The sequence below is a fragment of the Colossoma macropomum genome, unplaced genomic scaffold (genome assembly GCF_904425465.1).
Source record: "Colossoma macropomum unplaced genomic scaffold, Colossoma_macropomum, whole genome shotgun sequence".
NCBI classification, from domain to species: Eukaryota; Metazoa; Chordata; class Actinopteri; order Characiformes; family Serrasalmidae; genus Colossoma; species Colossoma macropomum.
Window position 1 is genome coordinate 33,023,510 of NW_023494786.1, and position 17,653 is coordinate 33,041,162.

At 40.6% G+C, this 17,653-nt stretch overlaps 1 protein-coding gene across 1 annotated transcript in view; it reads right to left on the reverse strand.

Annotated features, from left to right (window-relative positions):
• The window catches only part of ca8 (carbonic anhydrase VIII), a 35,756-nt gene extending 25,340 nt beyond the window's left edge, over nt 1–10,416 (reverse strand). Inside the window, exon 1 of the mRNA XM_036565382.1 lies at nt 9,994–10,416. Within this exon, the coding sequence (XP_036421275.1) occupies nt 9,994–10,066 (73 nt within the window). The 5' untranslated portion in view covers nt 10,067–10,416. The remainder of the gene's footprint in view (nt 1–9,993) is intronic.
• Nucleotides 10,417–17,653: the final 7,237 nt, after the last annotated feature.

A 17,653-nucleotide genomic window follows, 5' to 3' on the forward strand; every position in this document is an offset into this window, starting at 1 on the left:
TACATTTTTTTAAAATCTGCATTTGAAACCTGCCCACCGTCTTTATTTGTGCATTGTTTAGACTTTCTGGCCTCTGGGCCACCACAAACAATGCACTGTGGCATCAAAGACAAAAAGCCCAGGCACCCCTGATATAGAATTTCATTCTCATTTCATTCCCTGATGAAACCGCTGCGTCATATAAATGCTGACTTTCCCGTAAGAAAATGGCAGGGCTTTTTTTTCCTCTTAAATACATTCTTTGTGTCTATTGTTGGTTTTCCTGTTTCTCAGGAAACAGTAAATCAAACACGACCTGTTATCTGTTATTCTACCGACCAACATCCGTGACAAACTCCACTCACACGTGCTCTCCCAGCGCCGGGGAACTGACCCGTATGAGGTGCAAACACACGGGCCGTAAAGACGACGGATCTGAAGGAGCTTCAAGCTCCTTTCAGTGCTCCGCTCTACAAACAGAGGCCCAGATGCCGCACACTGTACAAACGAGGAGCTCAGCCTTCAGTTTACAGCAGCTGTCTGTATGGATGGCTCTGCGTTGGCTTCACTTGCTGCGATTTTTAACCAAAAAGAACTCATCGTTTCTCGTATCCAGCAAATTGGTTTGAATTCATTTCAATGTAGTTATACTAAATAGATCTAGTGCGCACTCTTAAAGGTTCCTCAGTGGATATTGACTCATATCTTTAAAGAGACATTCCACCGATTTTCAAAATCTACCCCCATATGTTCAGCTAACTCCAGCCCTGGCTCAACTTTGAAAAATGCTTAAGAATGGGCGGGGCATGCTGGGAGGGGCACTGCAGTGATGTACGGGTTTGGAGGTGGGGCTGCGAGGGAAACCAGGTGGCCTGGGCTGCTGTGTCTTTTTAGCTGACCTACGTACCAGAAAATATGGAGAGAGACAGAATCAAATGGCACTTTTGCGTCTTCAGGGTCTTACAAGGTTGATGATCTTCGACGAAGGAAGGTGTTTCTGATCAGGCAGTGCGTCTCGAGCCTTAACAGTGTGAGCCGCTGACTCAAACCGCTGATGAGTTAACATAGTGCCAGAAAATGATTAGCAGTGAACAGTAGAACATTCTCTAAAACCCGACAGCCAGCTTCTAATGATCTGTTCAGCAGATCCATATTTGATATAATCCGAGTCCTGATTTTTAAAATGTAATCCTTACTTAATCGGACCGTCAGGTTGCCTAATCTTACATTGAACATTATCAATGCATGTGCTAGTCATAACTTTGTGAGGTGGTGCTCAGCGCGTGAGGGTGGTTCTCTGGTTGACTGGTTTGCATACTATGATGAGTCATCATACTTTGGTATAAAGACATGTCATCTGCGCCTATAGCAGAGTTGAACCAGAGGGGGCGCTGCAGAGGCGGAACTGACCACGATAAAAATGATATTTGTACAGTTTGGAAAGATGTGTTTACATTTTAAGCAAGGCTGGTGTTTCTTATTATTACAGAGCAGAGCATTTCAGCTGTTCATAAAAAAAATCTTCAGGTGGAGTTACTCTTTAAGATGTAAACAAAGTTCATTCAGAGCGATTTGGTGTAGTCCTACTCCTACTGCTACAACCACTGTCACTACCTCTACTTCTGCTCCAAACATTGCAAATTAAATAATAGAATCCAAAAGCAAAATATTAAGCATCAAAATGTCCAAAATAGGCTGCAAATACAAATAAAGAGAGATAAATTATATTTATTTTTTTAATAGATTGCTACACTCATTCTGTGTATTACTCATTTTGACAGTTTTAGCTTTCATTCTTTTCTGTTTGCTGAATTTTCTGATTCATCTTTTGCTTCTGAAATGTTTCTTTTACTTTGACTTTTGGCACTTTTTCACAGAGGGGGTGGGACTTAGAAGAGGGCGTTTACCTGCACTCTCTATTGGTCGACTGATTTGGAGTGACAGGTCAAGCTATTACATGAAATGGTTATGAATACACTGCCTGATGTCTGAGTCTCTACAATCAACCATTTCACACCAAACCACTCTGAATGACTCTGTTTACATCTCAAACACTGGATTATGAAGAAATTTTGAAAAATTGGTGGAATTCCCCTTTAACTGGTATAGAAACTTTATATTAGAAAGAGGTTTGGCAAACTCACTCATCTCATTCTTAATGAAAGAAACCATCCATTGAAAGGTTCTCCACACATTTTTCAAAATTCCCCCATAAGTCAGTGTGTGAGATGTAAACAGAGAGATTCAGGGTGGTTTGGTGTGAAATGGTACAGATGTCTTTACAGTGGTGGTGATAGGAACCAGGGGTCGCCATGACTACAACACAGATATAGACATTTTATTTACTATCCAGAACCACCAGTAAACCTACACGAGTCTTCTGAGTTTATATGGAATGTTGATGATGGAAAATAGTGATAAATCTGAAACATATGAGTTTTTGGTGGACTATCAGGTCTGGTGCCAGAACTAAATCATACTGGACACTCAATGTGTGGTAGATCTGTCCAAACAAACCACAAATTAAAGAAAGAATCAACACACTGCAAAAAATGAGAGTGTAAACATCTTAAATGTAGTCAATAAATCTACTGTTTCTCATTCTGAGACAGTTGTAAGAATATTGTGAGATTATTTAACTTATTTCTAGACATTTTTACTTGTTTTTAAGCAGTTTTATCTTATAAAAGTGTCTTATTTCATTGTCAGATCATGTTCCTTGTTTTCATCATTATTTCTTGAAATGAGCAAAATTATCTTCATTATTTCTCGAAACAACTAAACTAATCTGCCAATGGAATAAGACACTTTCACCAGATAAAATCACTTAAAACAAGTAAAAGTGTACAGAAACAGGTGGAATAATCTTATAATATTCTTACAACAGTCTCATAATGAGAGATATTAGATTTATGGACTATATTTATTGATAATATTGACTATATTCATGGCAGCAGCAGCAGCACAAAGTTTAGCTTCACTATGTTTATTTTTTTTGCTTGCCACTGTAGAAGCGTGTATAAAAAGCAGTGGGTATAGTGGGGCATGATGATTGGTTGGTGGGGCATCGCCCCAGTAAATGACCCCTGATGCTGGATCTGGGGACTGTTTTGCCTCCTTTAACCCTCTGGCATTGATGATCATGCCCATGCATTACATTCAAAGTTTGAACCACGAGAGTGAGCAGACATTTGACCCACCACTTTTTGAAGTACTGGAGTGACGACCCACCACTGTGTGACTGAGTTCAGGATGCTTACATCAAAATAAAAACCTCTGCCTTCCCTAAACTGCACATAGCGCTGACAGGCATGAACAGGCAGAGTAAAACTCAGCGGCAGAACCAATCAGAGTCCCAATTTCAGCTGGGAGGTGGGACTTTTCCCAAACAGTAAGGCCTTCGTGAGTTGATGTTCAGTGAGAGGAGCTGCAGCTCACTTTTATTTATATAGCACCTTTCCCCATGCTCAAGAACGCTTTACAATTAGAAAGTAACAAAATACATAATCAACAATACATAAAACAACACAGAACACACACACACACACACACAAACACAGTTCCCACGGCTAGTTGGGGGGGATTTCACTGACCACAATATAGAGTCACTTTGCTGGCCTGGAATGAGTCCTTTGCTGCAGGGGAAAGTCTCACACCGCAACTACAGTGCATCACACAGGATGCCGGCCTGGGAAGCCTCAAAGGCCAAAAATGTCCTTAGCCACGAAGGGGTAGCGTTTTCCTGCAGCCAAACACCACTAGACCTGTCCGCCTCACAGCTGCAATGCAGCATCACCCAAGCGGCCGGTGCAGGCAGCCACGTAGCTACGATGTAGCATCGCTTAGGCAGCCGGCCGGAGAGGCCTTGTAGCTGCGGCGTAGAGCTGCGCAAGCAGCCGAACATCACCAGTCCAGGCAGCCCCACAGCTGCAGTGCTGCGTCAACCAAGCAGCCCGCCGATGTCATGTCGATCAGGTCCTCCGTCCAGAGAACCTTGTAGCTGCAATACAGCATCACTCAAGTAGCCAATCCAGGCTGCATCATAACTATGATGTAGCCTCACCCAAACGCCCAGCCGAAGAAGCCTTAAGTGGAAAATGTTTCAGTGGATATGATGCCAAACTCCTCAACCAGCAGGGAAACATCAAAACATACTCACAAACAATACAGAACAAACAGACACCCGATGTAAAGCTGCAGCCATATTGCGCTAGCATACTTACACACATGCGCATGGCCTGCTGCTGTTAATAAAGGCAGATGAGCAATAAAATAACAGTGGAGATGTGTTTGATTTTGACTTATGAATCGCAGAGCATATTTTGGCCAAACATCGGTGACCTGATTATTATTATTATTATTATTATTAATTATTACATGCCATCAAAATGTTTCCAACTCCTGTCAACCACATGGATAGAGTTTCTCCAGAATGTCCTGTCTTCTGTTTGGATCCTCTCAATGGCTGCTTGCTGCATGATTGCTCCGATTGTCTCTATTCATCTTGTAGCTGCTCCTCTTCCTCTTTTACCCTCAACTCTTTCAAGCATGATGGACTTTTCCAATGAACGGGTTCTTTTCAGAATTTCTGTGCCCAAAATAAGAGAGCTTCAGTTTGGTTATATGGGCTCTGAGTGAGAGTTGAGGCTGATTTGGTCAAAGATCTATTTGTTTTCTTTGCCATCCGAGGTTCTCTCAAACGTCTTCACCAACATCAAAGTTCAAAGTCTTTAATGTTTTTCTTGTCATGCTTGTTTATCATCCAGCTTTCACATCCATAAAGAACCACTGAGATGACAACAGCCTGCACTGCAAAAAATATCTTAGCAAGTAAACTAATATCTCTCATTATGAGGCTGTTGTAAGAATATTATAAGATTATTCCACCTGTTTCTGTACATTTTTACTTGTGTCTTATTCCATTGGCAGATTAGTTTACTTGTTTTGAGAAATAATGAAGATAATTTTGCTCATTTCAGGAAATAATGATTAAAACAAGGAACATGATCTGCCAATGAAATAAGACACTTTTATAAGATAAAACTGCTTAAAAACAAGTAAAAATGTACAGAAATAAGTTAAATAATCATTACAATATTCTTACAACAGTCTCATAATGAGGAATATTAGATTTATTGACTACATTTAAGACGTTTACACTCACTAAGACATCATTGTTTGCAGTGTGGACAGTTCTGATCTTTGTTTGTAGAGACAAACTGTTGTATTTAAAGCTCTTTTCAAGCTCCTTCATCCTTGTTCTGCGGAGTGCCGATCTGGGTCCTCTGTTGTTATTAATTGATCTGAGTGGGAAAAGCTGTCCACCGTTTCCACATTTTCTCCATCACTGGCTGTGTTTACATGCAAAGATCTTCTCCAATCTGATTGAATACAGTCCAATTATAGATTCAGACTGAGGTGTTTATTCTCACTCTACTCGACACTCTGATGGTAAATCTTTGTTTACATGCTCACTACAAGTAATCAGATCCAAAATGATGCACATGTGTAGAGAACCGTTTAGTGCAGACGTTACCATGACAACCAGCATCACGTGAGTCCAGTCAGAGTGAGATGAGCAGCAGTGAGCAGTGCTTGTGTTTTTAACTGCTTTAAAATGATGTCAGACTCAGGAAAACGTCCTTCACATGTCCTTATTAAAGAAGGCCGAGAGGAAGACGTCATGTTCTGAGACACATAAGCTGGACGTCTGTCCCACCGCCGTCTTTTAAAGATCAGAGCGTAAACTTCGTCTCCTCTGCAGACCAGTTTCTGCTCCGCCATGTTGAACGGTATAAACTTTCACTATGACGCGACGAACATGATCAGAACGGACTTAAACTTTATGATAGGGAATGTAATCAGATACAGCCGTTTACACGGATATTATTCTTCTATTTAACGGATTATTTACAGGATTACCCACCTCGTTCACCTGTATTCCGGCCTCTATTCATACTAGTCTATTTCCCAACTGAGGTGTTTACATGGACATATTCTATTCCGATTGAGCTATTAGTCAGATTACTAACAGATTATTGGGCTGCATGTAAACGTGGCTACTGTTAAAGTTAGTCTTTCCTGTTGTCATAAACTTAGTCATCTTCATACAGATCTGAAGTCCCATCTTTTCACTCTGTTCTTTAAGCTTCGTTATAAGGACCTTCAGGTCTTCCAGATTTTCCACTACGAGTGTTGTATCATGCACATATTGAAGGTTACTGATGTTTCTTATTTCTTGTTTCTTGATTATTAATGTTATCATCCACATACTGACACAGTCCACAGCGTTGGCACACTCTCTGATTTTTCTTCAACCAATACTGAATCCTTAATCATCTTCCTCCAGTCCTGCTTCTCTCATTATTTGTTCTTCACACAGGTTGAACAGGTATGGTGATAGGATGCAGCCCTGTCTTTTCCCAAGCGGAACCAGTCTGTTTGTCCATCTTCTGTCCTGTTCTGTGGCTTGTTGATCAGTGTACATTCCTCATTAGAACAATGAGAAGCTCTGGTATTCCCATTTTCGTGAGGACATTCCATAATTTGTACATGTGTTTGTACACGTTGACTTCCTTCTTGAACTCCTTTGCTTTTTCAATGATCCAGCAAACATCCACAATAATATCTAGTCCTGCTCGCACGTCCAGCACTTCTCTTCCCATGTAAGGCTCTATGCTGTGTTGACTGATCTTAAGCCTAACTGGCGTGTGATATTGAGGAAACTGCAATAGTTTGCACACTCTTTCTTGTCTCCATGCTTTGGTGTTGAGATATAAACTGACCTTCCAATCTGCCGGCCAGTGAGCTGTTTTCCAGATTTGTTGGCATAATTTGCTCAATACTTTAACCAAAATCTTGAAATAATTCCGTTGCAGTGTTATTAATTCCTGTGGTGAGTTGGAGAACCAACCAGAATCCCAGTTTCAGCTGAAAGGTGGGACACTTCCCAAACAGCAAGGCCTTCAAGAGTTGGCATTCAGTGAGAGGAGCTGCAGCCCTCCAGTCCAGCAAGAATGCTTTTACTGCAATACAAGAATTAATGCACGTGGCCTTCCTTCCTGAAGCTGGAGCTTGCAGACAGGCATGAGCATAATTACTGGTGTGTAATATTAAGGAAATTGTGTGATAGTTTGACCTGTCCAGGGTGCATCCTACCTTCCACCCAGTGACAGCTGGGATAGGCTCCAGCGCCCCACCGCGACCCTGAAGGATAAGCGGGTTAGATGATGTGTGTGTGTGTGATAGTTTGCACACACTTCCTTTTTTTTCCCCTAATTTTCTCCCCAATTTAGTCGTTTCCAATTCCACCCACTAGTTAGGACTCCCCCGTACACACGACACCACCAGAGCTAGGAGGGTGAAGGCAAACACAGGCTTCCTCAGAGATCTGTAAAAGCACCACGGCATCTTTTCAGACTGCCACTCATGCAACGTCACTGGACAGCCGAACACACTCAGATCTGTTATGTCAGCTAACAGATACCGGCACTGACTAGCACTGCGTTGAGTGATTGGGGGAGAAGTGGGGGGCCATCCTACCCGCCTAGAGAGCGAGGCCAACTGTGCTCTCTTGGACTCCCGGCCACGGACGGCTATAGCATCACCAGGCATTGAACTCGTGATCTCCTGATGATAAGTTAGCTTAGATGGTTGCGCCACTTGGGAGCTGCACACACTTCCTTGTTTCCTTTCTTTGCTGTTGGGATACAAACTGACCTTCCATTCTGCTGGCCATTGAGCTATTTTTCTGATTTGTTGGCATAATTTGGTCAATACTTTAACCAAATCTTTATCAAAATCTTGAAATATTTTCGTAGCAGTGTTATCAGTTCCTGTGGCGAGTGGTAGGACCAATCAGAATCCCAGTTTCTTGTTTGGCAGTGATCTCAGGGCCTGTCTGACTGTCTTATAGCACTAAAAGGTTTTCTGTGTAGTCGACATCAACAGGAGTGTCTTGTGTCTTCTGTGTATTCCTTCTGTCTTTGTTTGATTTTTGCTTTGTCTGTGATGATTTGTCCATTGACATCTCTCACATTGCCAACTCGAGGCTGAAATTTATTTTTGCTCTCCCGTATTTTCTGAAAAACAATCCTTGTTTTTCTGTGTTTGTTCTCATTTTCAATATATTTACAGATGCACCAACAACCTGACTGGGTACAATACAATTAATAAACCAATCAGAAAGAAGCTGATATTGTTTATTACTACGGCTAAGTGTGATCCACATAGACGATGACCATCTCTATTTTCTGTTTTATGGTGGCAAATGTGAGAGTAACAGCTCATGCTTCCCTATAAAATTGGTGTGGACTGAAAATGAAGCAGGTTTGCAGTGGTGGACAGTAACGAAGTAAATATAATCCATTACTGTACTTAAGTAGTTTTTTGTGTATCTATACTTTACTGAAGTTTTTCCATTTTGGGCAACTTTTTCCTTTCACTCCACTACATTTCAAATATCTCACTTTTTACTCCACTACATTGTGAGAAATCTGTCGTTCCTTTTGGTTTATGTGTGTATAAAAACAACGTCAAAACGAAAGAAGCGCAAAGTAAGAACACCAATCAGGGCACAGCGCACTTTGTTTTGAGCTTGTTTTGACCTGTTTGTCATACCGACCCAGTGCAGCACACGGTTCAACAACAGTGCAGCAGCGTAAAGTTTTGGGAGAGTCTATTCAACATAAATGATGAACTAACCTAACTTTGTGTAAACAGACCACAATATAGAAATATGTACTCATATGCAGTTGTGACTGACGTGTCTTTATTCTGAATTTATACAAACACATTTCATTTTATAGTAAATTAGTTTTCTCTAGTTTATGTTTATGAACAGAGACCTACAGATGCAGTTTAGTAAAGGAAACTCATTTGTGAATCTGAGTTTAAAGTTTCTATTAAACTTAAACTTGTAACTAAGTTCAAATAAATCTTAAACTGAAACTTTGCTTGTTTGTAAAAAGTGATTTCAGAGCCACTCAGTTCTACCTGATGGAAACTGTTTGCCTTCAGTGTTTTGTGCTTATGATAATTTTAATAGACATCAGCGTCACTAATTAATGACTGGTTTACCAAGAGAGACACTGGAGTATTTTCACCTAAAATGAGTTAATGAAGCGAGTCTTGTTATAAAAATGGTAACAGGACATTAAAGTCATAATTAATCTTTTAGTACTTTTACTTTCGATACTTAAGTACATATGAAAGTGAATACTTTGTGCTTTTACTCAAGTGGAGGTCTGAAGGGAGGAACTTCTCCTTTTACTGGAGTAATATTTTACCTTGGGTATCTCTGACCTTATTCTTGAATAGGTTTATAGATCATACAAGACTCACATCTGGAGTTATGAGCCTATGAAGAGGGGCTGAAATACATGTCATCTGCCTGTCACTGTGCGGAACTGCTGGATTCGTGTGTCCATCTACATTCTGTGTGAAACTGACCAATGGACACTCAGGAAATCACAAAGAAATGACCATCACGCCGGAAACCCTTCATTCTTCATTCAGTCCACATCGGAGACACATGTGAAATGGTGTGCAGAGAGTTTACAGCTGCTGAAGTTGCTGCTGCGGTTTTGGAAAGAAGATATGCACAAGTCGTGAAAACGCCCACAGAAAAAAGGTAGAACATGTTTTGGGCCAAAATCTTCCCAAAACTATCATAAAACAGTGTCTCAGGACATCAGGCAGTGAATTCATAACCATTTCATGTAGTAACTTTCTGTGAGGGAGCTTTTAGAGGTGGACGTCTGGTTCCTATCACCACCACTGTGAACAGTTCTGAGTCAGTAAGTTTCTCTAGAGCAGAGCGTTTCACACCAAACCACTCTGATTGACTCTGTTTATGCAGAAATTTTGAAAGTTGGTGGAGTTGCCCTTTAAGCTGATGACAGAGCCTACAGTGAGTGTGTGTGCGCTGCAGTGCTGAGTGACTGTGTGTGGGACAGTGCAGGCTCATGTTTCTCTCTGTGAAAGGCAGCGTGGGTGAGTGAATGAGTGCTGTACCTTCCTCGTAGCCCCAGTCCAGCTCGTCTTTTCCCGGCAGGTAATCAGACTCCTCTATCACGCTGTCCGCCATGGTGATGGAGCCGGTGGGCCGAAACTTCCAGAAAAATCACACTCCTCCCCTCCAGAGAGAACGCCAAGACTTTTATGGGTCTCCTTTTGGCTGAGCTTCAAAGGAAAGTCCACTTTTGTTCTCCTCTTCTTCGGTATTCACTCTACGCCCAAACACAGTCAGACTGAAACCGGCAGGAACAGAGAAACCACAGAGCTGGGCTCCTCCAGACCTGCTGAGCCAGAGCACTCACTGCCCCACAGCCTCAGTCTGATCACTCACTCAGCCCTCTCTGCACCGAGGTCTCTCTCTCTCTCCCTCTCTCCTACTCTCTCTCTCCCTCCCTCTTACTCTCTCTCTCCCTCCCTCTTACTCTCTCTCTCCCTCCCTTTCTCTCTCTCTCTTTCTTCCCACTTTCTCTCTCTCTCTCTCTCTCTCTCTTTCTTCCCACTTTCTCTCTCCCTCTCACTATACCTACAGCTCTCTCTATCACGTAGACTCTTGTATAATCTTTTCTTTCTCTCTCTCTCTCTCTCTCTCTCTCTCTCTCTCTCTCTCTCTCTCTGTCTCTCTCACTTTATACTACCTACAGCTCTCTCTCTTTATCCCTTTAAACTACCTACAGCCCCCCCCACTCTCTCTCCTATTTCTCTCTCCTGTCACTCGCTCTATATTATCTGTTTCTCTCTCCTGTCTTTCTGTTTCTTTCTTTCTTCTGTTTTTCTCTCTCTTATTTGCCTTACTCTGTCTCCCTCTCTCACTCTTTCTCTCTCTCTCTCTCCCTCCAGTTTTGCTTCTCTCTCTTTCTAGTTCTCTCTCTCTCTCTTTAAACTACCTACTCTCTCTCTCTATTTTCTATCTTTTTCTCTTTATTTTCTCTTTCTTTTCTTTCTTTCTTTCTCTTTATATAACCTACAACTCTTTCTCACTCTCTCTCTCTCTCTCTCTCTCTCTCTCTCTCTCTCTCTCTCTCTCTCTCTCTCTCTCTCTCTCTCTCTGAATGTCTTTATCTTCAGTTTTCTCAGTCTGAGACCTGGTGCCCCGGCCTCCTCCCCCAGCAGCAGCTTGCGTTCTGATTGGCTGAAAGTGGTGACTCTGTAAGAAATAGCTCACAGTCCAGCCTGGTTAACAGTCTGGCCACACATGCTGGACACAACGATGATGGGGGCCAGAGCAAGGTTATAATAATAATACTAGTAATAATAATAATAATAATAATAATGTTACAAAGTGCTTCAGAAAGTGCACAAGTAGATCAAATATAAATGAAAATCAACAAATAACATTTAGTTGTTTTTTTAATCATCAGTTCGATCAAAACTCACCATTTATCCAGCCAGAGAGGAAACAGGTGCCATTAGAAAAACACTCACCCAGAGAAAGAGAGAGAGTACAGAGAAAGAGACAATACAGAAAGAGAGAGAGAGAGAGAGAGAGAGAGAGAGAGAGAGGGTGGAGGTTCTATGTGCTGTTATTGTTAATGGTGTGAGTTATTGTTAGTTGTGTGAGTTATAGATGGTGATAAACAGGTCATAACTGTATTATTGTTATTATAGCCGTGTTAGTTAGTGAGGGCGAGGTGCAGGATGGCCTTCACTGTGTTTTGCTCTGAGGGATGATGTAACTGCTCAGTGTTATTCTAACTAAAGGGTGGGCTCAGTGTAAATGGAGCTGCGCTTTATAAAGAACTGAATTTGTCAGGCAGCTTTCGCTGATAATGTCTCACCAGCCCAGAACAACCAATGAATAACTTCGTACGTATATCAGACTCTCACCTTCTGGGGTTCACGAACTCTCCCACACGTCAAATTCTATATTTCTGTATCTTTGTGATGATCCAGCACAGAAATACAGTTCAAACTCTTTCTGAATCTGTAGAGTCGCCTTTTCCATTCCATCTCATCACGATATCATACGAGACTCACATCCGGAGTTATGAGCCTATGAAGAGAGGCTGATCAAGCATTACTGAGCTCTGCTAAAGCCTGAGTAGACTGATAAATCAATGTGATGATCAGTTATTAATCTCAGTGTTTCTGAGCTCTGCTAAAGCCTGAGTAGACTGATAAATCAATGTGATCAGTTATTAATCTCAGTGTTACTGAGCTCTGCTAAAGCCTGAGTAGACTGATAAATCAATGTGATCAGTTATTAATCTCAGTGTTACTGAGCTCTGCTAAAGCCTGAGTAGACTGATAAATCAATGTGATGATCAGTTATTAATCTCAGTGTTACTGATCTCTGCTAAAGCCTGAGTAGACTGATAAATCAATGTGATGATCAGTTATTAATCTCAGTGTTACTGATCTCTGCTAAAGCCTGAGTAGACTGATAAATCAATGTGATGATCAGTTATTAATCTCAGTGTTACTGATCTCTGCTAAAGCCATCATATCATATCATCAAATCATATCATACCTTTTATTTAGTTTGTCTATTTTTTGGTCAGATTTTTCAAAATCTCATTTTGACTACAAATCTTGCTAAATGAAGGTTAACCAAGATAAAACAAGGCAAATAAAACAAAATTAAAATTCAAAATAAAATTAAACTTTGCATGAACTTCTAACATTTGTAATCCTGCTGTATAGACATAACAGCTGCTTCCCCACCACGTTCTACACCTTTAAAAAGATGGTTCTTAAAGGGTTCTTTAATAAAGACAATGGTTCCATATAGAACCTTTTTGAAAATGGTTCCACATAGCACCAAACAGGTTCTTCTATTTTTACAAGCTTGACATCATGACGATAAAAGAACCCTTTTTGGTGCTATACAGATACCTTATATACCTTTGTATATTATTCTATATGTTGTATATGTTGTATATAGTTCTATATAGAACCTTTTTGAAAATTGTTCTATATAGCACTAAAAAGGGTTCTGCTATTGTTAGAAGTCACAGTAGAAGAACAGAAACATTTTCAAAACGGTCCTATATAGAACCATATACAACACATTCTCCATCGATCTAAAGAACCATTTCACCATGCAGAGAACCATTTAAGCATGAAAGGTTTTATATAGAACTAATTGTTCTAAAAAGAACCATTCCCTTTACTAAAGAACCCTTGAAGAACCATCTTTTTTAAGAGTGGAGATCAGTAGATTATTCACATCTTACACATCTTTTAAAGTAAAAAATCAAATCATACAGTGTCAGAAAACACATAAGCAGGTCTACATGAGAAGTCCTTAAAGGGGAATTTCACTGAAATTTCTAAATTCTCTGCATAATTAAGTGGTTAAGATGTAAACAGAGTCGTTCAGAGTGGTTTGGTGTGAAACGCTCTGTTCTAGAGAAACTTAGGGAGTCAGAACTGTTCACAGTGGTGGTGACAGGAACCAGACGTCCACCTCTAAAAGCTCCCTCACAGAAAGTTACTACATGAAATGGTTATGAATTCACTGCCTGATGGCTGAGACACTGTTTTATGATAGTTTTGAGAAGATTTTGGCCCAAAACATATTTTAAACCCTTTAAATGATGGAGGGATACATGCAGGGCACAGTAAGGGCAAAATAGTCCCCAAAGATTATTATTATTTTCAGATTTTCCACTATTTTTCCATCATCAACATTCCATATTAACTCAGAAGACTCGTGTAGGTTCACTGGTGGTTTTGGATAGTAAACAAAATGTCTATATCTGTGTTGTAGTCATGGCGACCCCTGGTTCCTATCACCACCACTGTAAAGAAATCTGAACCATTTCACACCAAACCACTCTGAATCTCTCTGTTTACATTGCAAACACTGAGCTAAGGAGGAATTCTGGAAAATACGTGGAGTTCCCCTTTAACAATTCAACAGTTGGCCCAGTGCTAAAACTAAAGAAGCAAACTTCAGACACCAAACATGTCTTATATATTTGGCCAAATTATCGCTTTAAAGCTGAGTCTGTGTGTGTGTGTGTGTGTGTGTGTGTGTGTGTGTGTGTGTGTGTGATCCTCCCGTTGTACCAGACAAAAGAGTAACACCCAGATGAGGTCAGTGATGTGTGTCAGTGTGCGCCGCTGCGTGTTCTGACCCACATTTACTGAAATTAAAAACTCCTAATTGCACATATGAGCTGCTTTTCTCTAATTAACTCTAATTAGGTCTCCTCCCTCCCTAAAGCTCACACACTACACCATAGGAACAGTGTGACCTTTACTCTACCATCAGATATCTGACTCTAATGCACAGGAATCATCACAATTTACATCAGTTCTCACATTAAAAACAGGCAGGAACGATGCTTTACATGTTTAACTGCATCTTCATTGCTTTAGAGAGAAATAAAGCAGCTCACATGATGAAACAGGTCAAGCCTGAACTTAAGATCCAACACTGTCCTCTAGTGGACATTAATGAACATGGTCAGGCCTTTGGGTGACTGCTGTTATGGATATTAAAGAGCCTGTATCATGGGGAACTTAATTTTTTAGATTTTTTTGAAAAAGTATGACATGATATGTAAACACTGTTAAGTTTCAAAATCTAAAGTTCACTCTCCAGTCCATACAGTCCATAAATAAACAGCCTGCTTTAAGTCCATTATTTCTGTGATGTCACAAGAACTAATTTGCATACACACTAATTCAGCCTACAGCAGTTTCATTCCCGCATCTTTAAGTGTTTTATAAGTGAGGCACAATACAGGGCAGCCAATCAGAACAGAGCTGATTTACATACACCAATCAGGCATAACATTATGACCACCTTGTTTCTACACTCATTGTCCATTTTATCAGCTCCACTTACTAAATAGGTGCACTTTATAGTTCTACAGTTACAGACTGTAGTCCATCTGTTTCTCTGCATACTTTGTTAGCCCCCTTTCACCCTGTTCTTCAGTGGTCAGGACCCCCATGGACCCTCACAGAGCAGGTACTATTTGGGTGGTGGATCATTCTCAGCACTGCACTAACACTGACGTGGTGGTGGTGTGTTAGTGTGTGTTGCGCTGGTACGAGTGGATCAGACAGATACAGATGCAGTCTGTAACTGTAGAACTACAAAGTGCACCTATATAGTAAGTGGAGCTGATAAAATGGACAACGAGCGTAGAAACAAGGAGGTGCTCATAGGGCTGGGCGATAAAACGATAATGATAATTATCGCGAAATAACTTTTCCTCGATAGAGCGATACGACATGTTTGATAAATGTTCGATATAATACACCATTCTCACACTTCCACGTTCAGCGAAAGCCTTGGTGGCGTTTTCTACTGCAAGGAAAGCGACACTTCTGTGCTGTCGCCAGGAGAGGGCGCACTTCTGAGTTTTTCTACATGATTAGAGAGGGAGGGGGCCACGAGTAAGATGAGTCTTTAGCAACGGCTGAAACGCGCAGTTATACATTCCCTGTTTGAGTGGAGCGACAGGTGATCTGTTCTCCTGTGACCAAGTGTGAGTGACGAGGTCAGTGGTGTAACTGTACTGACCTACAGCGAACTCACCTCTTTCTGTACATCCTAACAACTTTAGCAGTGATAAATCACAATCCTCACAACTACAGCGCTGTTACAGCGCTCAGACAGTCATATTTAAATTGCATTCCAAAGCAGGGAAAGTGAAAGAAATAAGGGGGTTCATGTAAATTACAGCCCTGATTTAAACGACAGTAAACTGAGGAAGCTGTGAGGCATTGGAGAGCAGGAGAGCGCTATCTGTCCAGGCTAGCTGTTTTTAGCAGCTGGCTAACTTGAAGCAGCGCTTTGTCACTCACATGACACGGAGAATTAATGATACTGTAGATCAAACACGACACAAAAGCACCGCTTTCAGTTTAAACGTTCCTAAAAGGAGGACTCTGTTTGTCTGGTGTTGATATTTTGCGGCTCACCACTTAAACTGCTACGATAGTATAGAGAAATCCAGTCGTCTAGCTGGTGTCTGAATACTGTGATGTCATGTGTAGCGGGGTAGCCGAGCGCTCGGCACCAGCTAACAATAATGTTTTCTTTCTTAAATTATGACTATTACAAAATAGCCGTGCTTTTCCAGCTGGTAAAAACAGCTCAGCAGACACGTTCTCCCACTGTCCCATGACAGATCTGTGAAATGTTCCACTGTCTGGTGAGTGTTTGTCGTGTTCCGACCATAAAGGATAGTTTAAAACAGCAATTAACCCCCCAGGAGCAAAAATCAGCCTTCAAACTTGAAAGAAATAATGATTTGATATTTATCGCGGTATGTATCGATATCGAGCAATATAAATTTTGTTTATCGTGATAACATTTTTGGCCATATCGCCCAGCTCTAGGTGCTCATAATGTTATGTCTGATTGGTGTACATAAACATACAGATCAATAAACATATAAATACACAATACATATAAATTTTGAGAAATTACAGTGCTAAAAGTGGTTGATGTACACTCTTAAAAAAGATGCTTCTTCAAGGGTTCTTTAGTAAAGCAAAGTTGTTCCAAATAGAACCATTAACACTCAAAGAACCCTTTGCAAAATTAAAGGAGTTGAAAGATTGAAAGAGTGATGGATTTTTTTATATAAAACCCGTTTTGAAAAGGGTCCTATATAGCACCAACAACGGTTCCACTAAAACAGTTCCACTATTGTTACAAGCCAAAGAATCCTTTTTTTGGTACTATGTAGAACTTATTTATGGTACTATATAGAACTCTTTTATGGTACTATATAGAACCCTTTTATGGTACTATATAGAACCCTTTTTGCTAAGAGTGTAGTGTAGTGAGTTACCGCATTCCCCTCCCAGGCAAGTGCACCACACTACACCATTAGGAGTCCTTGGGCAAGACTCCTAATGCTACGTTCACCAAGCTCTGTAACACAATTACAATGTAATTCACTCATCTGCCAAATGAACAAATGTTACAGAACACAGTTAAAAAAGATGGTTCTTCAAAGGTTCTTTAGGAAATTCTGAGTTCTATATAGAATCATTTGCATGATTAAAGGGTTCTTTGCATGGGGAATTGTTTCTATAGATTGATGGAGAATGTGTTGTGTAGGGTTGTGCATTGAACCAGTAAGGGTTCTGCTATTGTTATGATGTCAAGCTTGTGACAATAGAAGAACCCTTTTTGGTGGTATACAGAACCATTTTCAAAAAGGTTATATATAGAACCTATATATTGCATTTGAAGAAAGTTTTTTTTTTAAGTGTGTATATTTATATGGGGAAAAGTTGCATAAAGTGAACAGCATGTATGAAAATATTGTATATAGCTTGTAGAAGCACATTACAGACTTTTTTTACAGATCACTTCCAGTGTTGCTCCAGAAAAAGGGGTTCAGGGGTGGAAAGGGGTGGTCTTTGCTCTAGGCAAAAGTTGGAAGCTGTGTAGGGCCCCCATGAACTATGGGCCTTATTAAATACAAAGTAGATACACACTGTATACTGCCATATATATGGGTCATTCTACAGAAACGTCCAAAAAACAAATCTCTTATTTTGAAATAAAAGTCACACTGATGACATCACTCGACTTCCTTTGCCTGTTTTCTGAGGATCTATGAAGAAAAGCACATGGTGAGTCCCACTGTGTCTTTCAGTTATCAGAGATTTTCTCATTTAGCTCATGATTTCATATGAAGCTTTTAGCTGAAGTCACTGGTGTGACCGACTTTATTCTGAG